The sequence below is a fragment of the Cornus florida genome, unplaced genomic scaffold, assembly GCF_030987335.1.
Source record: "Cornus florida cultivar Cherokee Brave unplaced genomic scaffold, ASM3098733v1 CherokeeBrave_3.0.0_Hap2_Chr11, whole genome shotgun sequence".
Classification (NCBI taxonomy): Eukaryota; Viridiplantae; Streptophyta; class Magnoliopsida; order Cornales; family Cornaceae; genus Cornus; species Cornus florida.
The window spans coordinates 119,657,506-119,679,988 of NW_026775581.1; the positions used below are offsets into that span (position 1 = coordinate 119,657,506).

The 22,483-nt window shown below is 39.1% G+C and overlaps 1 protein-coding gene across 1 annotated transcript; it reads right to left on the bottom strand.

The window, feature by feature from the left end:
* Nucleotides 1-3,519: 3,519 nt before the first annotated feature.
* Nucleotides 3,520-21,501, bottom strand: LOC132283616 (probable ATP synthase 24 kDa subunit, mitochondrial). The gene is made up of 7 exons (XM_059785602.1): nucleotides 21,342-21,501; nucleotides 19,874-19,967; nucleotides 17,607-17,751; nucleotides 14,750-14,860; nucleotides 6,518-6,664; nucleotides 4,973-5,095; nucleotides 3,520-3,897 (listed from the first exon to the last, which is right to left on the bottom strand). The coding sequence occupies exons 1-7, from the start codon at nucleotides 21,378-21,380 to the stop codon at nucleotides 3,834-3,836; spliced, it is 723 nt and encodes a 240-aa protein (XP_059641585.1). The 5' UTR covers nucleotides 21,381-21,501; the 3' UTR covers nucleotides 3,520-3,833.
* Between the last annotated feature and the right edge of the window lie 982 nt (nucleotides 21,502-22,483).

Consider the following 22,483-nt stretch of genomic DNA (forward strand, 5'->3'; position numbering starts at 1 on the left):
AGATCACAAATGTGTGAAACCTCGGTTCCGAGATACCAGAGGAGTTCCAGCTGAATGTCTTGAAATGAAGTTTATATGCAAATGAATGTCCCGGGATTTTTGCAACATTATTTGCTACACAGGATCAACAATGATTTAGTTTGCCTATCATTTCTTGATTCCCTCCTGATTGGTGCCACTATAAATTTATAAACCACCAAATATTTGTCAACGCAATTTCTATTCATCATGATGATTTGAATTTAATTCAAGATTAAAAATAGGATCAATAGTTTTGACAAAATACAAGTAGAGGAGACTTATTTTTAAACAAGAGGAACCAATCTCCAGCTACCAATTTTCAGTCTTTGCCTTTATGAACGGACGGTTACAAACACTCCACCAAAGTAAAACGGACCTATAATAGAACAAAAAAAATTACTAATATATTTGTTTTAGTGGAGTATTTGCAAAATTAATATGTGTAATGGAGCATTACCATCGTATCAAGTCATCGTTGCAACAGAAGTCATCGTTGCAACAGTTGCAATGAATAATTTCTCTCGTATTACAGCATTTATTATACTAATATGGTTTTAGGATGGTAAATGTATTATGAAAAAGTATAATAAAGCGCAAAAAAAACAGGTTTAAGCAGAAAATATACGAAGATGAATTTAGAAAGCATTTATCAGACAAAGGGAAGGCCAGGACCAATGGATGTTTATCTAAGTTGATTTTAATTTTAAACTGCATTTGTATGAGATTTTAACCTCTTCTTCGAAATTCCATTTGATAAATACGACCGGACCACCAGCCAAGGCTTGCTCTGTAAAGGTAAGGCCACCAACTACTACTTCTTTAGCTTTTCGCTTGCAAAGAATTGTTGATCGGTCGAGGTAGAATCTAATGCCTTGCCTGCAGCACCAACAAAAGGAGGGGCAGAGGTCGACCAGGATGAGATGACGGCTATCGAGGAAATGCTGATTAGCTAAAAAAGTTTCCCCGGGTGAAGTGTTTTTGATGCTATTGTTCTGAGCCTTCTGTGATGCCAGTTATGAGGTTCATGTGCTGGGATAACTCACCAGACAATCTGAAGGGATGTAGAATCTTGCACAGAAAACAGTGGAATAGGGGTCCTGCAAGAAAACGGCCTAGCTAACGAGCAAGAAAAACGACTTTCTCATAATTGGAACGGATCTTCCGGAGCTTTCTCATAGCGTCTTCCGCATTCCCCTACCTTTTGATTGACCTCGCGAAGAAGTATTGATATGGAAATAAAGGCATAGGAGGAGTGTGTCGATACCTAAAGCCTCAGGGACTCTTTCAATCAATGAAATATTTCAACGATTTCCATCTTTGTATTTTGAAAGGAAGGGGGATACGGAGGATAGGAAATTTCCTCACTGTGTCTTTTCCAAGCTTCCCTTGAACAAGGTTCCCGTAGCCAACAAATTCTTGGACTGTTTGCTATCAATCCTGGCACAAGAGTCGTTGTTAACAAATCACCTGCAAGGTATCTGACCCTCCCTCGCTAGTGCCAAATAGGTGTATGTTGCTAAGGCATTTCTTTCTGTAGATAGCGTCTTCCGCATTCCCCTACCTTTTGATTGACCCCTTTCTCGCGTAAAAGCGATCAGAATTCAAACACGACGCGCTTTACTGTGAACAAACTCAGAGGCGGTTTCTTCTATCCTCCTCCCTCGAGGTGGAAGAATTCTAAACCCTGGCCAATCAAGAAAGACTAGAAGTTGCTGCCTAATCACTCCCGTCTTCAATGGGGTCTGCTCTTTCTTTTTTGGGAGAGTATGCCAATATGATCTTAATGAGGTGCGGGGCTTTGCATCTGCCTAATCTGTAGTCCACCCCAAAAAATCGATTGGTCAAAGTTTCCACGGAGGAGACGAACAGGACAGAGTAATAGATAGCGAATCACAACATAGGTTTGAGTCAACATCTGTTTGAGTGAAACGATCAGAAGCAACTACTAGTTGTTGCGAGGTAAGGGTCAATCCCACAAGCTACAGGTCGAATCAAGGTCTGTTTTCGGTCCGAACTTCTGAAGGCAATGGTAGGGCAAAAGAGGGAACGAGGCTTCCACGTAAAGACCAGAACGAGCAGCTTGAAATCCAGAGAAGAGGGGGGGGGGGGGGGGGGGGGGGGGAGAAAGAAGAGGACTTCAAACCTAATTCTTCCTAAATTTTCTATTTCAATAATTCAATAAATGGGTTCTTATCAGAATTATATATGAACAATGAGGAAGAACCACCTCTCCAACGCATAAATGGTTGGAGGTTCACATTCTCATCATCTTTGGTAAAATCAAGTCCACCGCGTAGACATTCATAAACCGCTCTACTCTTCTAGCCGAGCTAGTGCTTTACCTGAGATCTTCTGTCTCTATGCCTTCAAGACCGATTGAAAAGAGAGCTTTCTCCCCCCTTATCTGAGGAATTTTTTCTGCTTACTATTAATGTATCGAATTACCGGTTCCATTTCTTCCATGTATGTCGAGTTCCCAAAACGGGAGAAATGTTGCAAAGACCACTGACTGTCTCCCCCCCTGAGCGATGGCCTAACAGTGAAGAAGATGGTCATCCTTCTTGACTTATGGGCTCCGAGAGAGAGGTCTCTTTCTCAATTCCAATTCCCCGTTTGATGTTCTGGATTCCTCGTCGATTCTTCCCCTCGTTCCTTTTCTATTGGGCATCTCACTTGGAATGAAAAGCATGATTTTAGATCTTCTAATAAGGTACACCTCACAAGCAGCAGCTGGTTCAGGAATCCATTTACTAGCCTCACGGAGAAATTCAAAAATATGACCCTCAGGAGCAAGAGCGTGCCCCTTCATCGTTGACTTTATCTTTTCGAGAAGAACTAGATTTTCATTTCCTGCTCTTAGGCAGGCATCTCATTTGGAACTGAGGATTCACATTCATTGCACTTAAACAGCAGTTCGCTATTCATCTATTTGTTCTATTTCTTCCTTTAGGTCCCCTCCTTCCTAAGTCTAATCCATTTGTAGATGGAGCTTCAATAGCAGCTAGGTCTAGAGGGAAGTTATGAGCGTTACATTCGTGCATAACTTCCATACCAAGGTTAGCGCAGTTAATGATATCAGCCAAAGTATTAATTACACGGCCTGGAGATATCAGAAGTGAGAATGCTGACATGAGTAACGATCAATCCTGTGAAAAACATGATCGCCTGCCAGTGGAAGGTTTTCTGCGCGTCGAGCCCATGCGAAGGGTTTGGTTAAGATATGCCAAATTCCACCAAGTATACAAATGGAACCTAACCATAGAAAACTTTATCATCAAAATTGTAATTTTGCAGATTTCTATCCAAATAAAAGCAGTAACATCCGTAACTACTACAAAGGAAACCCAACCCATATGGCTATACAAGAGCTTTGTTTTCTGTCGAATTGTTCTGTAAATTATCGGATGACGGGAGTTTCTGCTGGTTTGCCTAGTTCCAGCTCAGATTCATATCCAGACCGCATCTTTGACAATTCAAGATAGAGCAATTAAGGCACGATTCAGGAACAAAGCCTTACAAACCATATGTAACAATAGATGGTTGAAACAAGTTTACCCATCAAAACAAGGGGAGTTACCAACTCTAATTTCAACTCTAGGGTTGATGCAAGATTGCAAAACCTTAACAGAATTAACTGGAAACATTAAAAAAGAACAGAACAGTAATACAGTTGTAGCTTCTCGCTTACAAATATCTCTTTTTTTTATTTTAAAGAATACCTAAAGAGGTATTCCTTCATCTTCAACCAATTGCTGGATTGCATTCTCCAAACAATTGTTAATCTCAAAACAAACTGACAACACAAACAAATCTCAAATGAAGTTTCGGATGTCCAGTGATTTCACATCAACCATCGGTTCGTCCTTAAATTCCTCCCTGAAAAATAAGAATGCGGCAATGTCAGTTTTTCAAGTATAAGAATTGCATGTACTCTATATAGACGATGTATGGGAACTGGGGTCGGAACTAGGGTCCATGGAGCAGGCTACTCTACTTTCAGATCAGTATGTTGCAAATACACCGACGACGCTATAAAATTTTAACATTTTTGTCCATACACAAATCATTGGAATAATTAATCTTCTTAGTTATCAGGCCCATCACAGCAACATGACCACTCCCTCCACAGACCACTTAAACAAGAGGCTCAAAGCTGAGATTTCAGAATTATCAATGATCTCCCTACGGCTGTAAAATAAACTGAGCTACTGAAGCTCAGCTTGTGTTCAGTTCATAAAAACTTTCTTTGAATTTGTTCGCTAGCCTTAATAGATCTAGACTTCAAATTTAAGCTCATTAGGGAGATGACCTCAGCTCAATCAAAAACTCCCTTCTCCCCAAATCAACAAGCAAAATGAAAAAGAAAAGCTCTTCTCCCATCTCCGAAGAAAAAAATAATTACCATTATCGACCCAAGAAAAAATACTCACCATTCCATATACTATTTCCATTAAAAAGTTAGCTGAGTCAGACACACACTGAGCCTTTTTTGTTGTTTACTAATGAAAATCATGAAATCAGATTAGACTTAGCTTATTCTTAAGAAATTTTCACCCAGACTCCTGAATGTTGATATTTGACCTTAACAAAATTATATTCCCAGCTTTTTCTCCCCTTTTGAGCGCTTTTATAAAATTTTACTTATCAAAAAAAAAAAAAAAAAATTATATTCCCAGCTTTTCAAATAAAATATTGCACGAGTCACAGAGAAATTTCTGCGCAATCACGTAAATGTCAGCCATATAAATTTAATAACCTATATGAATCTCTACAAAATTTCTATGGACTCTCAGGAATCCAATCATCAATGGGTAGAAATATTCTGAGGCATCACAAATACCAAAGACTCCAGGCATCTCTATTTTATAGGATACACAAAGGTTTACTTAAATGAATGAGTCAAGAATGAATGTGGTTTATAAGTGCAAGATGGTCAGCAAAATGTGTTTACCTTTTCTTTTGAGTTTCCATTGCCTCAAGAGCTTCCTTCTTCAGCTCCACTAATTGTGCTTTTGCAATTTTATCTTCCAACTGTTCTTCGTACTTGGGCAAATCTTCCCTCCGAACTCCAAGTCTGATAAACAAACAAACATGTTATCCTTTTTCTCTTAAATACATTCATGAAACCTGCATAACACCGTCTCCACATCTTGGATAACTTAAGAAGCAACTGTAGGGCAATTGAATACTACGATTAGAATGCATATGACAGAGAAAGTTAAACCATTCACCATTATTGAAGAAGGGAAAAGAACAAGCCAAGACATGCCTGGAATTTTTTATAAGCCAATCACATCAACCACATGGAGAATCTGTAATCCTAATGAAGAATTTATCAAATTTAACATGAACCAACATATAGATTCATCAACAAGATCTTTTCTTCTAACCCCAAAATGGAAACAGGAGGGTCAAGCGCGCGCGCGCACAGCGGAAAATCAGGAAAATAATGTTCTATCTTAAATCAAAATTTGAACACAGCCAGGATTGCCAAAGTGGTGACTAGAATGGTAACTAAGTAATCAAGTTTAAGCGTTCCATGTGTTAGTGTACTCAGATGTTTCAACAATCAGCTGTTAATTAACCATAATGGAACTAAAATTAAAACGCCCCTAAAGATGCATCCAGAACAATATAGTAGGAAGAATATTAAAGAAGGTGAATAGACCAAGTAACTACACCAATTGTAGTTTGAAAATCAAGGCTAATGCACACTTTAGAAGCTACATTCACAAACATTGCACCCAGAAAGTATGTCTGCTTACAACCACAAAATATGGTCAGTACCATTGGTTGACACTTAAGAATACTACCCCTTTCCGAAAAGAGAACTGCATACACATGAAAGTGCACACGAGCAGTCACGGAGCCAAAAATTTAGTTGAGAGGGGGCAAGCATTACAATAATATGATATGAAATTTTGAATTAAAATAATAAATAGCAAAAGGAGGAGTATTTTCTGAATTTTGATATTTAAAAATTTTGTGGGATCCGTTGGGAGGAGAAAAAACATGGGTATTTTCTGAATTTTGAAAATCTTGTTGGGCTAATGAGTTGGAAAATGAGGGGTCTTTTTGAATTTTGAAAGTTTTTCTAAGGGCTTTTGTGAATTCTTTGGAGTTCAGTGGGGGCACTTTAAGAATTATCAAAATTTGTGTATATTTAAATTACAAATGACAAAAAATTCCAGTGGGGAAAATTTCCCACGCTTGACCTAATGTGGCTCCGCCACCGCACACAAAAACATATTGACATTATTATGCAACTTATATAACAACAATAAACCATTACCCATAAAGTATTAGCATAATAGACATGCCCATATCTGTTATAGATGTTTCATAAGTAATAGGTTTATATGGAAACAACAGACATTTCTACTGTCTGCTACCTCTCTTTTGCATCAATCCACTTGCATAGAGTGCTCCATTAAAAGGATTGAGCACATCTGCTACAAATAAGAAAAACACATTCAATTTATGAAATCACGCTTACTTCTGATTTATCTTATCAAACTCTGACAAAAGAAGAGCCATTCCCTTCTTGTCATTACGCATGAGCGGCTTTTTGAGTTCTTTTTCAACTTTATCCAAAGCATCCATCATCATAGCCTCCGCACCAAGTTCATCAGTGAGGCCTCTCCTGAAAAACATAAATAAATGAATAACAAGGGGAATGCAAAATGCCAAATTAGTTGTCAACTGCAGCATTCACATTATTCTTTTTTTTTTTTGCCATTAGTAAGTACACCATTTACTATATAAAAGCAAGGACACAGCCCGAATGCAAATGCGAGGAAAATGAAGCCATTTACTACAATAAGCATTTACGTTATCCTGCATAAATGCAAACACCTGGATCATTGAAACGGGAAGCCACGTGTCCACCAAGGAAAATGACAAATCAAAATTTGCAAAAACCTCCCATCACAGATGAAAGATGGATCACCTTCACCAGATTCGGTAGTGGAGGACATAACCCTGAAACATGGAACCGTGTTGGGCTCAGCATTCACTCTCTTTTGTCTTCGAAAAGGATGTGCATTATATACGATTCACCAAAATCGCAGACAGAACTGCACGAAGTTCGAATGTCGAGAAAGACAAGAGTAGACACGATTTTCACTCGAGTGCCAAGGCCATCACCTTCAACCACCCATCTTAGCCATTAATGCTTCAAGAAACTTCATATCAACTTTCAGTGGATAGGGTCCAGGAAGTAGCCTTAAAACGCCACCTCTCCTCCTACTTCAACCCAATGCATATCTCATCACAGACACACTATGGTCCATGAAGGAGCCCATTCTGCTTTGACCACCAAGCCCACGGCCATAACCACCACAAGCTTTCATTACCGTGGTGACCAAACCACTCGTCTCCAACAATGGAGAGCCCAAAAAGCTGCAGGAAGGAAATGCAAAGCAAAATGTACGGCACATGCCTAGGCCCTACTGTCGCAACAAACTCCACACATCTCCACAACGAACCAAGCCAAGGTTATGACTTGCAACCGCAAACCTACGAGGCATAGCAGCTGCTCCTCAAGACCCAGGCATCCATGACCAACTGACCCAAAGGATTACATGTTTGAAAACCCTGCATCCTCTAAGACTTGGCTCAACAACACCCTCACAGCTCACAGTCATGACCATGCTCCTAGTCACTTAATCCCAATGACGGAGACGATAATGGAGTAGAGCCAGTGTGGTTTCCAGAGTCTTGTAAACTCAACACTGTGCGCTGGTCATGTCTGAAACCTTGCATGAAGATCATTTCAAAAGATTTCAATACCTTCCATGTACAGATCAATGAGGAAAGGAAAGGAGTAATGAAGAGAAAAGAGGATGGCCAGAGAAACGCCACTGGCTCATGGCGACTGAGTAGCAGAAAATAGTAGTGGGTCAATGAGCAAATGGATGGGAAGGGGGAAAAGAAGATTTGCAAAAACAGCCAGGGTAGCTTTCTCTCTTTAGAAGCAAGAAAGAGAAGTTCTCCTTCCCCACTATAACATCTAGTGCTTCCCCACTATAACATCGCTCCCTAATATATATATATATTTTTTTGATAAGTAAAAATAATATAAGAAAAGGCGTTCAAAAGGGGAACGCGTCCCAATTACAAGAGTGGGACCAGGACTAAGGCCCCAACGAATCCAAGAAAGTAATTAAATCATCCGAAGAAGAACAAAAACTTCTCTTCACATAATTGAAAAGAGAGCGAAGAATGTAAAGTTTGACCATTGCCGTAGGCGACTCTTCCCCTTCGAACATTCTGCTATTTCTCCCCTTCCAGATGCACCACCATACACAATGAGGTACAATTCTCCAGAAATCGCGAAATCTCTTCTCACCCAACATCCTCTCCAAACATGAATTAATTCCTTAGTAGATTGTGGCATAACCCAACACATGCCAAACAACCCAACAATAAGATTCCAACAATCGGTCGCTAGAGGGCAATGCAAAAGGAGGTGATCAACGGACTCTTCAATATCCTTGCATAGACAACACCGATTAACAATATAATTACCCCTTTTTCTCAAGTTATCAACTGTCAAAATCTTTCCCCTCATAGCAGTCCAAACAAAGAAAGCCACTCTAGTTGGAGCCATAGACCGCAAAATGGTTTTCCATGAGAATTCTTGATTAACAAAATTAGACAAACATAAGAACAAGGATCTAACTTCAAAACGACCGTGGGAAGAAGGAACCCAAATCAAAACATCATTATCTCTACCAACACCCTCCTGCCGATACAAGAGATCCAGAAAAACACACACCTCGTCCATCTCCCAGTCCTGAAGAGAGCGCCGAAAATGCACATCCCACGTAATCCCACTGCTATCAAGCCGATAACAATCAACTACGTAGGCGTGTTTATCAACAGCAATACTGAATAATCTAGGAAATGTACGAGAAAGTGGCTGATCCCCACACCAAAGATCATCCCAAAACCGAATACGACGACCATCACGGAGTTTAGATCTAATATGGGCAGAAAAAGCATCCCATCCCTTCCGAATAGCTTTCCGCATCCTGACTCCTCCCGCGAGGGTAACTGGACGTGTAGACCAACCTCCAGCCTCGTCCCCAAACCGACAAGATACTAGCCTGCGCCATGGACGATATCTTTCCCTACCATATCTCCATAACCATTTACCCAAGAAAGCTTGATTGAAAGGAACTAAACGTCTTATTCCAAGTCCACCCAATTTCACAAGCTTACAAACGTCCTCCCATTTGACAAGGTGGTACTTGAATTCATCGCCCTTTCCTCCCCATAGGAAATCCCGTTGAATTTTTTCAATCCTATCTGCAACGGAACAAGGAATTTGGAACATAGAAAGAAAATAAGTGGGAAGGCTCGATAACGTACTTTTGATAAGAGTAACTTTACCCCCCTTTGACAAGTATTGCTTCTTCCAACCTGCCAATCTCTTCGCATACCTATCAATCACGGAATCCCAACTCCCCTCTAACCTTGCAGAAACCCCTAGGGGTAAGCCCAAATAAGGAATAGGGAAAGAACTCACTCTGCATCCAAGGACTGCAGCTAAAGAGGAAATGTCCTGAACATTCCCTACTGGGACAAGCTCACTCTTAGCCACATTGACCTTAAGCCCGGAAACTGCCGAAAGCAAGTCAAGATACACCTCAAGTATCGAAGTTGAGACACATCAGTATCACATAAAACCAGGGTATCATCAGCAAAGAGTAAATGAGAAATCTCCATCTGATGGTCTAAATCTCTGCCCACCCTGAAACCTTTTATAAAACCAAGGTCTTCTACCCTACGCATAAGTCTGCTTAAGCCCTCCATAACAACAAGAAAAAGGAAAGATGACAAAGGGTCACCTTATCTTATACCCCGAGAGCAACCAAAGAAACCAGCGGGAGAACCATTCACAAGAACCAAAAACTGGACAGACGAAAGACAAGTCTCAATCCACTTCCTCCATTTACATCCAAACCCCATTCTTTGTAACAAATAGAGTAGGAAATTCCAATTCACATGGTCATACGCTTTCTCAATGTCAAGTTTGCATAAAACTCCAGGAATACGACTCCGCAATCTGGAATCTGCACATTCGCTAGCAACAAGAACTGAATCAAGAATTTGCCTACCGCCAACAAAAGCATTCTGGGAATCCGAGATGATCCCATCCATAACTTCCCTCATTCTTAAAGCAAGCACCTTAGCAATAAGTTTGTAAATACAGCCCACCAAACTGATTGGACGGAAATCCTTGATATCTGAAGCGCCTCCCTTCTTTGGGATAAGGGCAATGAAAGAAGCATTAAGCGACTTCTCAAAGACGCCAAAAGAATGAAACTCCTGAAAAGTACTCATTACCTCATTTCTTACAACTGCCCAACTTTCCATCAAAAATCGCATAGTAAAGCCATCAGGTCCCGGAGCTTTGTCCCCATTACAACTTGATAAAGCCTTAAGAACTTCCTCTTCAGTGAAAGGATTCTCAATCCTATCTCTTTCAAGCTCAGAGATAGCCTCAAAATGAAGACCATCAAGTTTGGGCCTCCAAACTAAAGGCTCGGTATAAAGCTTCTGATAAAAGGAGGCAATACCATTACGCACCTCTTCCTCTCTCCACAACTCCTCACCATCCACCCGAATTCTTCCTATATGGTTGCTCCTCCTATGAGCATTAGCAAGCCGGTGGAAGAATTTTGTGTTTCGATCACCTTCCTTTAGCCAAATAGCCCGAGATTTTTGTCGCCACGAGATCTCCTCCATACTTGCAATCTCAGCGAAATCCACCTGACAAGAGACTCTCCTGGAACGTAAAAATTCCATATCCCCTCCTGCCTCTTCAAGACGATCGATCTCAGAAAAATCAGCAAGAACTCTATTCTTTCTCCATTCCAGATTCCCAAAGACATCCTTGTTCCACTGCTTAAGAGCAAATTTGAGAGCCCTTAACTTCTTTGTAATTACAAAGCTGGGCGATCCCGAACAGTAACTTCCTCCCACCAAGATCTGACTTTCCCTTGGAAATCTTCCGCTCGCAGCCACATATTCTCAAATCTAAACGGGGATCTTTGAGAACATAAACCACCACAATCTAAGACCAAAGGAACATGATCAGAGGTAACCCTTGCTAACACTGCCTGAACAACATCTGGGAATTTCTCTTCCCAATCCCCTGAAATTAAAAATCTGTCCAGCCTTGAAAGAGTGATTGGATCCCTACCATTTGACCAAGTAAAGGCTGCACCTTCCATTGGTAGATCAATAAGAATATGCTCATCAATAAAATCAGAAAATTGGTCCATTTCCAGGGATCTTCTACCCCCTGTAGACCTCTCTGACGGGGATCTAACAGCATTGAAATCTCCTCCCAAACACCAAGGGAGAGAACACAATCCTTGGACATGGCGAAGCTCCTCCCAAAAGATAGGTCGCTCATCATCAACAACCAGGCCATAGACACCAGTAAAAACCCATTCGAAGTTGTCCTCTTCCAACTTAAACACACAGGATGCAGAAAATCTCCCCATCCAGGCCTCCTTTCGAGTTAACCATCTACTATCCCACATGACTAGGATCCCACCCGAGGAACCTATAGCATCCAAAGCCTCCCATTCCACAAACCTTCCTCCCCACAAGCTCTTAACCACCCTATCAGAAATGGATGCCAACTTGGTTTCTTGTAAGCAAACAAGCTGGGCACCCCACTTCCTTAAAGCTACCTTCACTACCCTTCTCTTGTTCGGATCATTGAGACCGCGAACATTCCATGAGATAATTCGTAGCTTCATTGTAAACCAGATAAAATAATCTCCCCCCCACCCTTCCTGAGACTCCTACTCCTGGTTCTTCCCCTTTCCTTCGCCACTCCTCCTTTCCCTTCGTAGTTAACTTCAGAGATGAGATTCTTTATCTCCTATACTCCTTTCCAAGACGATAAAGGCTTCGCGTTCATAACCTCATTGGTAACTGCAACTTCTCTCCCTTCTACAATTGCTTGAAGGATAGATAATGTCTGAACGTCATTACCTTCTGAAGAGACTCCCAAAAGCTCACTAGTTACTCCAATATTGTCAACTACCCAATCTTTCCCCATATCAGCAATATGTTCATCCGGTCGCACCGTAGCCAATGGTACCTCCTATAGGATTTCAGAACTATTCTCCACCCAAGGTGCTCATTGGAGCAAACCTGTTGGATAGACCCCAAATCATCACGCACCTCCTCATCCACCTCCCTGTCATTCTAATAAAAGGAATTAGTGTCTGTAACAAAAGGGCCTATTCCAGCGAAGCTACCAGAATCAGTCTCGTCAACCCCTGTATTAAGACCTTTCAGGGCTACATTTAATCGAAGCTCTTTGATCAAAGCTGCTGCTTCCTCATTGGACAACTGAAAATGCAAATCTCTGCCCACACAGACTGTAACCCCTTCAGATAATTTCTTAACAGCACAATCTGCAATTATCATCTGTTTAGAAATGCCAAACTCACTATCTTTCCGTCCCTCCGTATTCAACCCATGCGAAGAAACAGTTCCATTATTCGTGACAATCAATTCGCACCTCTTCTCCTAATCCGGCACAACACCGGCGCTCCTCATTGTACAAGAAGGGGTAGAAGAAGAGGATGGATCATTAAGATTCTGAGGATGTGAAACTGAATGCGTACCTGGAGCAATAGTAAGAATCCACTTTTGCTTCTCTTTTCGAGACCATCTAACACCGAGATTTCTGTTAATGTCCCGAAACGAAGACCTGACGGTACTTCCTTTTGGCTGTAAAGAAACAGAGAGAGATGAAGATGATAAACCTGCACAGCATTGAGGGTGGCGAAAACCTTTCTCAATAGGACCTCCACCAGTCGCCGCAGCAGAAAAGTTCATCCATCTCCTTTTCTCCGGTGAACTCCAGAAGATTGTAGAAGGATCGTCAAAACGACGCCTCTGTAATTGGCTAACACCTTTAGAAATAGGTGGGCTGGGCTTGGAATTGATGAGAGAGACAATGATTTTATTATTGGGCCCCTTCAAAACCTTTATGTTCAAATTATTCACATTTGGTCCAGATCGTGAATTGGAACTGGGCTGTGGGTTGGGCTTGTTCTTAAAATAAAGAGGCCCCCGATTAACAGCCCTTTGCGTCACCTGTGGTCTATGATGAGCGATCTGCCCGATTGGCAAGAGAGGCCCGTAACCCGCTTCAGAACTGCATTTAGGCCCATTAGTAACAGCATCGTAAATATCTCCCTTAAGGCCACACGTGGTTGATATCCGTTAGCGCGGATTTTACGAGGGAACGTAAGGTGGTGACTAAGGGCATGATTGATGGACCTGCGACGCGCATCAGGCACGTGAAAGGGCAATCGCCACTTTCCTTCGGCACCGCGGAAGATCTGTGCATTCCGGTGTCCATTTTTAGTTGCAGCGGCCGAGATATTTGAGCTTTCCTCAACACCATAGTAAGATTTCGGTAGAATACGAGGTGTGATTTCTTCTATTAAGTTGACCCTGTAAGCAACTCGTTGATCCTCGACAAAAACGTACTCCGGCATCGATTTTCCGGCGGAAACATAGAGAAGAATTCGCAGTCCACACGGCGAGACGTCCGCCTCTACACCTCGAAACCCACCACACAAGTTTCCAATTGCTTCAAATAACTTGTTGCACCAGAGATGTAGCGGTAAACCAAACAAAACCACCCTTCGTATAACTCATTCTTTAACAGCAGAACAGCCGACGGCGAAGTACCAAATGTCGATGGATAATAAAGCTTCGCCCCACCTCTTTCTCCCTTCATCCAAAACTCGTAAGGCTTCATTCTCCGATGGAAACCTGAATAGGAGTAGATCATCAGGTAATGGAGACACTTTCACCCCACATGAAACCTTCCAAGTTTTTGAGGCCCATGCCTCAATCCCTTCAAGGCAGCCCACGTCTCTGTCGAATCGACCTACCAGACATGATCGCAATACAGATTCACGCTCCTGGATGCTATGATGATCAACCCTGAAGACCAGATCATGGCCTATAGAGCAACTTTTAATTTGCCCGTGGAAATTAAGGCGTGGTAGGGTCGCAACAGAAAGATAGGAACGATGCATATCACGAATCCTTTCCGAAAAACAGACATAAACGACCGACGCCGGAGTAGAAGACTCCATCGTCAAAAAGAGAAGAGAGAGAAGTCAAACATAAGTCAACCGTTAAACTTTTACACACTTCCTAGTTTTCAGATTTATACAAAGAAAAATGAGTACATGACATGGTGGAATTTCGTAGAAACTATAGAGACTAATCACAATAAAGTAGAAATAGTGATAGAAAAGTACCGAAATAAATAGGTAAATCATTGCTACTAGGCTCCCTAACATATAACATTTAAATGATTATGTAGTGAGCTATGAACAATCTTAACAATAGTTAACCAGGAAGATTTTAACAGGCTCCTAAGTCACAACCACATGCAAAAAGAAGAATATTGACACTCCAAATTCTTATTTGATGAGAAAAATTGGTTAAGAACACATCAGATGAGACAGCTGATTGGACATAGTCATCATGAAAAGCCATAATAGAAAATGAAAATTGCATGTCTGTAATATTCAAAGTATAAGCAGGCAAGGCAGTAGGCAAGGTGGGAAAAAAATGTCTAGACGGTACAAACAAATGCCATGGCAGGGTGATATGAGCTTCTATTTAATAATTGGTGCAAGTGGTGGAAGAACAGAATGGAACATACTTGATCCGTATCTCCTTCAACGTCAAGAGGTATGTCCGAGCATCTGGAATACCTTGTGTTCGTGTTTGAATGGTGTATTGAATTCGTTGAGATTCCGAGAACAATTGTGCCCTGAAAAGTTTGCAGTTGCACAATAGGCAATGCATCATAATTTGAACAGAGAGATGCAAGTACACTTACATGTGAATCCAACATAAAGAAAACCATGTGTAGTACTGTAGTCTCATCCACGTGACATGTCTATATTGTGGACAAATATTTGATGACAATATAAAAGGGCAAGCAGCAAGTTGATGAATGGTGAAACAAATGCATAGTAAAGAAGTAACCTACCAGCCACAATTTACAAATATGAATTATTAAATCTATGTTAAAATTCAAGGAATTGTGTAAATGTGTGATTGGCTCTAGTCCAAAGGGAGCTAATAAATTGGATGATTACCATAAATGTCCTTGCAGACTCACTCTTGTCGATCAAAATTATCTATGGTTTACGAGAAATATGTGCGCTATACATGATAGATTCACACAGCTTCCAGAAATAAGTAAAAGTTTATCAATGGTGGTGTGAACATAAAATCTATACAAGTATCTATAAGTGATTAAATATGTACACACCCCTTCTGCTTCCTTTAACCACGGTGAAATGTAATTAATATCAATCATGTGGACCACTAAAAGCTCAATCAATGAAAATCCTATCCATCGAATTAAATGCCACAATACTACAGTACAGTCAAGGTTGGGGTATAGCAGCGTACAGAGTACAATAAATGGATATTTCACAAAATCTATCATGGCAGTAAATTTTTTCTTCAAGCAAGCAAATCCTGTGACCAACCGATAAAAATATTTTTATCTATTCAGGCCATTTGTTGATGATTTTTTTAAAACTAATTTGCCACATTTTTTAAAACTTTTAAGAAGTATATTGTGGATTTGATAACACCTAAAAATGGGAAGCTGTGGGTATATTTTAGATATAATTTTCATTACCAGAATCAAGTTTAGAGCTGGCAAATCATTTATATCTAGTCAAAGATCCTACAATAGACAAAAAAAAATTTCCCTAAGAAAAACCTAACATATGTCCTAACTCCACTAAAGAGAAGCAATTTTCATTGTTAAACTTGATGGATCTCTGAAAGTGTGAAGGTAACCAATACACGGAGTTTCCTAATTTGAGAATGAGACAGTAGACCAAAAAAATAGTGGAAAAGATAGTTGATGGCAAATTCTCCTACAAAAACAACGAATACAATATACCCAAAAGAAAAGGCATGTCTCTCCCTCTCTCTCTCTCTCACGCACGCGCACACACCTAACCTATCACATATCTCTTCCCTACAATCCACCCCAAGAAACATTAGACACCATTCCCTAATTATACCAAAAAGATTAAAAACTTAAATACCATATTGATTCAGCAAGAAATCAGTAAACAATACCATATACCTCATCTAAAGCCATCTAAAAATCAGCAATCTAACACCAAACATCTTCTAACTTCAAAATAAAAGATAAAATTCCCTCTTTATAGATGGAGTGACATAAACTAATATCGGAACAAATTCAAAATTCCCAAATCGTTAAAGAATTCTTAAATATTTGGGAAGGCCTCTCTTTAGTAGCATATGCAATTGTGGAGGCTTCAGATTTGTATAAATATATAAAATAAAAGAAAAATAAAAAATCTTGTACCTACCAAAGAAACATAATAAATATGAATAAATTCATAGAATATAAAAAGACTATCTATATCAAGGCCAAGACTTTTTGAGATGGTCCAAGGTGGGCCTGCAAAATTTTAAAGCCAAGCTCAAATTAGACCCTGATCTCAAACCAAGCCCCAACCCGAGCCAAGGCTTGCTGCAAAAATGAGGCTAATGTTCAACATAGGGTGTGAAGCTCCTTATTTCTTGGGCCCAATTTGCCTAGTATTCATATGGAGCAGGTGAGGCTCGGAGTGGACCACCCATGCTTACATCTATTTACACATATTTAGTAATAAAGAGAAGAAGCCTATCAACATCTTTTTAATCCTTGACCATTTGGAAATGAAGAATTCAACTCAAATTTTTACTTACTGCTTAAACCACTAAAAAGGAAGTTTACTTTCCCATTTAAAATGGGTGGAATAGAACTTCATGGGTTAAAATAAATTTCATGTTTAAGATATACTAATTGGTTTAAACTTAGAAATTGGCCTTTAATTGAGTTTAATGCACTGGAGCTAACCTTCAAACCAACCCAGGCCTGGTCCATGAGCGACCTTATTTGTTGCTTATACTTTTTGGATATATAAGGCTTCAAGCCAAAACATGCTTAGCTAACCAGAGTCTTTCAAGGCTCAGCAAATTAAGTGGAAGGGTAAACCGGCTAAGCATATGCTTCAGAAACTCAGTGAGGTGAAGGTACTTGTGAAACCCTTCTCCACACTTGTCCAAGTCCACAAACTCCTTCGATCAGTACTTACTCGAGAATGGGACTTCCTTCCCTCCTTCCTATGCCAAAACCTTTATTTCCAACCACTTGTGACACCTTACAGTTCTGTTTTCTCTCTCTTTTTTTTTTTTCTTTTTTTTTTTTTTTCACTATCCTGAAAATTGCAGTCATTTGCAATTATATAAACAGCACACTCGCCTACATGGTGAAATTAGAAAGGGAAACTAATTGAGCTTGAAGACAATCATTAATTGGTATATGGTAACACATGCGCGCTCAAGTAACAACCAGCATAAGCAATTGTTCAAGCTGAAATCACAAAAAGACACTCCAAAGGTAATAACTAATTATATATTTAAAAAATCAATGAAGACAACAGAATGAAGAAAAAATAAAACATAGAAAAACTTACTTTTCTCTAACAGTCTTCATGACCTTTGCATACTGCTCTACTGCAGCAGGGTCATCAGGGTCAATGGTGATCTTTTCCTTTTTAAGTATCCCCAGGGCAGTCTCAAATTTCGTCTTAATCTCCAAGAAAATGTTCTTCAACATCTCTTCTCAGCACAAATGCAGGTCATTTGTCAGATATACTTACTCAATTCCCCAATCATTATAAATTAAACCATATACAATAATTGCGAAAAACATATACCGACTTTCTTCAACAATAGATCTCATATTCATTTAAACATTAACAATATTGATAAATTTTCACAGAATGCAACCAAAGATATTCAAATCGGTAAAAGTGAATTTAAGGTATCATTCATTGGATGCATGTTTTGTTTGCAACAATAAATTGTTAAATGCAATAGCACCGTGTCCGATATGGTAAAAACACACGTCACAGACAAATGCATTATTTGATTTCACTTCATCAGTCTTCTATGTTATAGTGGGCAAGATAGTTCCACCATGTCCATTGATAAAAACACGTGTTTAATTTTTAGCCAACCACCACACTGAGTTCAATATTAACAATGGGTAAATTGCAGAAAATCCCCTGAACTATAACAAATTTGCAAATGGATCCATTGAAGCAACTAACCCCCTAAACTATCATAAACTTACAATTAAGGCCAACTTGTCCGGTTGCCGTTATCATGTGTGTTAAATGACATTTTTACCCTCTACGAAAGATGAACAATGATATACATTGTAAAGTTTCAAAATAACCCCGAATGACTATCTTAAATAAATAAAAACTGTAGGAATTTTATTTTTTTTACCAGATTCAACCAAAGACTCTGTTGGCATTATAGCTGCTAAAGATTTTGAAGATGGTGTTGACATATATGACCAGAAAATCAGGTTCTAAAGGATCGGAGACCACAAAAGCCAAAGTTACCATTGGGTAAAAGAAATTGCCTGGCTTCAATGGAAGCCCAGCAGCCCGCCATCAATATCCTCCTCCTCCTCCTCCTACTCCTCCTCCTCCACCTCTGCAGTTTGGCCTAATCCCATAGTTATGCAACTCTTCTTTTTATCTCCTTGCATGCCCAAGCCTACAAATCGCTCTCTCTGTTTCTCTCTCTATATATGTGTCACACATACATATGTCTATATACATATCTCTAGTCTCTTCACAAAGTGATGGACACGGAGTAACAACAGTACTTTACGCTATTGGATGGAAGTGGGCAATGAAAATGCTCCAATTAAAAGTTGGGTGCACGCGTGTCTGTTTGCACGCGTGTGTGCATGCACACATATACATGATTAAAATATACGTCATAGAAACCCCAAATTGAAACTTGAAACAGAGTATTGAAGTATATTTAAGAGTAAATCAGCATATGTGATTAAATATAATTAATGAAATACAATTAGGTTGTGAAAATCAAATGGAAATTCTTCTGATCATAAGGCTTTCTGTTTGATTTACAGATTTGATACACTGCTCTACCTCATCATATTCAGTATTAAAATTTTCATCTTCAAGATCATTATCTTCCTCATCCTCATTCACCCTTCGACTCCCTTTTGCGCCTCTCACCTTCTGCACTACAATTACATATACAGATATAGATGTAGATACACATATATTGTTTGTGTTGTTATATGGATCAAACTAATAACCCATTTCCTGTACACATTTACAAATGGGTTGGTTATGAATAAAAGATTACCAAGGGGTTTTTTTTCTCAATAAAAGGGAATTCTAGTAATTTCATAACTGAAAATGTCCAGTGCTCGGCATGTGATCGCTATTTTGTCCATTTTCTAATGGTGCACAAACGACAAGGGAGTGAATTGCTAGCTTTGAGGAAAATTGAAACAGTTTTTTGCTAAAATGATAGTTCGCGCGGGGGGGGGGGGGGGGGGGGGGGGGGGGGTTGTTGTTTTGCAATTTACAATTTGACATAAAACAAACATATATGTGCATACTGCATAAATAAATGACAGACTTTTAGGTCATCTGCATAGTACAACAAATATACAACCACAAATGTGTAGCATGTGAAGTGCAATCACCCAAGAAAACAAACAGAAAGTAGAGAATGCATATAGGTGACATGCAACTAGGCCTACTTATGCATGATATCATTGAGAGAGAAGTGTATATTTAAGATATGAAATGCTTGATGAATGATGATGCAAAAAAGGAGGGAAGGGAAAGAAGAAAAGAAAAGGAAACAATGAATGAATGAAATATAACTTTACAGATTCACTAACCATCTCCCTTAAGAACTGGGCGAGCAGCTTCTTTAGCAAAGGAACGGATAGGAACAGCATGCTCCCGTTGCAAAAGAAACTGGCCAGCATGCAACTGTATAACCACAAGAAATGAAATAAACATACAGAACCATGAACAGGACATATAAGAAAACTGCTTAAAAATACAAAAATACGACTTACGTGTAACAAGGAAAAAAAAAAAAGTAGTTTCCAAATGTTGAATCATGACAATGAATGCCTTAAAATTCGGTTGGCAACCGAAAGAGAGCATGGTTTTACATTTGCAATTGTGCAGAATTCTTCTACTCTATCTTTCTCCTCCTCCTTGGAAACGAATACAACTTTGTTCGGATTGTTAAATATAGGAATGATTTGGAAACAGAATTTTGCGAAGTCCAGTTTTAGTTATTTGGCTGTTTTGGCAAATTTATCCAAATTTTAAGTAACGAATGTCCACCTAAATCAACTTAACTAATGTTGTCCCAATTGGGTTTGTCTATTAATTTGTCATTCCACACCAACTAGAGCCATAATATCATGTAAAACCATAAGTCAATCTGAGCATTATAACAATTTAAATATTAACGCAGTGTACTCTGGAATTTCAATTTATCTTAACCAAATTGGCAATTTGTCTTTTAATCAAACTTTTCCCCAATAAAATTAACGGTGCCTTTTAATCTCGATATTTTATTTTATTTTATTTTCCGAACATATTATGATCTTATCTTCCAAATGAAAGATGAACAAAACGTATTGCTAGTATGAAGTACTCTACATTGCTATAATTTTCTAAGAGTTTTCTGTTTTCTTCTCTCGTTCCCATCAAAACCTAAAGAGGTGCATAGAATCACTTTAAAAGCTTACTCTATAGCTTAGAACAATATATTTTCTTTTTCTTTTCTTCTTTTCCGGAAGGTAAGGCTTAGAACAATATAGAGCCCCGAACACAGGAAATTCCAATTGAAAAGGTATGTCTGTATTTTAATATCAAAATTGGTGTACTAGGGCACCATATTGTCACCCAAAATGACACAACATTTTTTTTTTTTTCATTTCATTTTGGGTAAGGTAAACTGAACCAAAATATTGAAGCATCGAAACCAAAAAATTGCCACTGCGTAATGGTTTCACATCCTCTAAACAATTTCTAATCTTATGAACACCATCATTTCCTTAAGTCAATTAAAAATAAAAACAAATAAAAAAATAAAAAAACAAACCACATTACTAAGATCAACAGATTACAATCACGGGATTTAGACGCAATATACATATATAGACATAAACACAAGTTGCATCGCCCAAATTATCACATCTTATCTGCTATATAGGAAGATGGCAGATCAGACGTTTAATTCTGAAGTCAATGAATGTGATCATAAATCCAGTGCAGAATCCAAACCACATAAACTAGAACTCAATACAGGCACATATATATATATATAAGTAAAAACGAGCGTACCTGTCTGGACTTGGACAAGAGGCGAGTAGAGAAGGACATGATCAGAGCTAATTTTTCGTCGTCGTCTTCTTTCTTCTTCGAGCAGTTTTGCTGGTTAGGGTTTGGGCCAGATATAAGCTCCCTCTCTCTATATCGTGTTGTTACAATGTTACTGCGCGAGTGAGTGATGATGAAGTGGTCCTCAGTACGTTTACCTGAGATCTGGACCGTCGGATGATCCCTCCTCTGATATATCATTGTGTGATTTCAAATCAACGGTCGTGAGCTCCAAAATGTGGAAAACCTTCCGTCTAGATCCGATAGGTCGGGAGGAATTAAATTACCAGAGTGCCCCTCTTTCATGAAAATTTAATACGGAGTACTTGGACCAACGACATCATGTGAATTTTTTTTTTATTTTTTATTTTTATTTTCTTTTTTGGAGAATTGACACGGTGTGAATTGCGGCAAACTTTCCCTTTTTCCTTTTAATTGAAGCAAATTTGTATAAATTACTTTTTGGATTAAAATTTGTCCTCCTCAACTATTAAAAATTCCTAAAATATCAAAAAAAAAAAATCATTTTTGTAATTGAAACTTATATATCACAAGGGCTTTTTATCAATTAACCCCAAATAGGAAACTTTAAATCCCGTGGTATGATCCTTATACATAATTTTCATCATTTCAAGTAATTGAATAAATTAATCTTACGACATTGTGTCTTTTGATAGACTTTAAATTTGACTTTTATTCAAAGATATGGACATTTCTCTCTCTTTCCTTGAATTTCATTTTCTTTCTTTTTCAAATATTTCCGTTGACATTGACAGACGGAAATTATGCATCTTTGAGATAATTTAGTTTGGGAGATGCTAATCCGGGCTGCAATGAAGTTTTCTGAGCTAGGGTCGGTGAAGTTGTGAAGCTGGGTTACAGATTTTTTCTTGGTTTAGAACCATCTGTAGTGCCTTGACGATACAATGCACTTAGGATAGACATCACCTCACAATGGTAGGATTCACATGCCCATAAAGTCCACACCTCCAATGAAATTATCTCCACGCTCTTCTCATGCACTAGAGAGGATCTAAATTTCAAATTTACTTGAGCATGAACTTGTCAAATACACTTGAGCATGAACTCGAACTCGAACACATCCT

Excerpts from the sequence above, each read along its gene's own strand:
- LOC132283616 (XM_059785602.1), bottom strand. The coding sequence starts at position 21,380 with ATGTCCTTCTCTACTCGCCTCTTGTCCAAGTCCAGACAG. Across the intron at positions 6,665-14,749 it reads TTGAAGGAGATACGGATCAA|GAGAGGCCTCACTGATGAAC; the intron begins GTATGTTCCATT and ends TATGTTTTTCAG. Across the intron at positions 3,898-4,972 it reads ATGGAAACTCAAAAGAAAAG|GGAGGAATTTAAGGACGAAC; the intron begins GTAAACACATTT and ends CTTATTTTTCAG.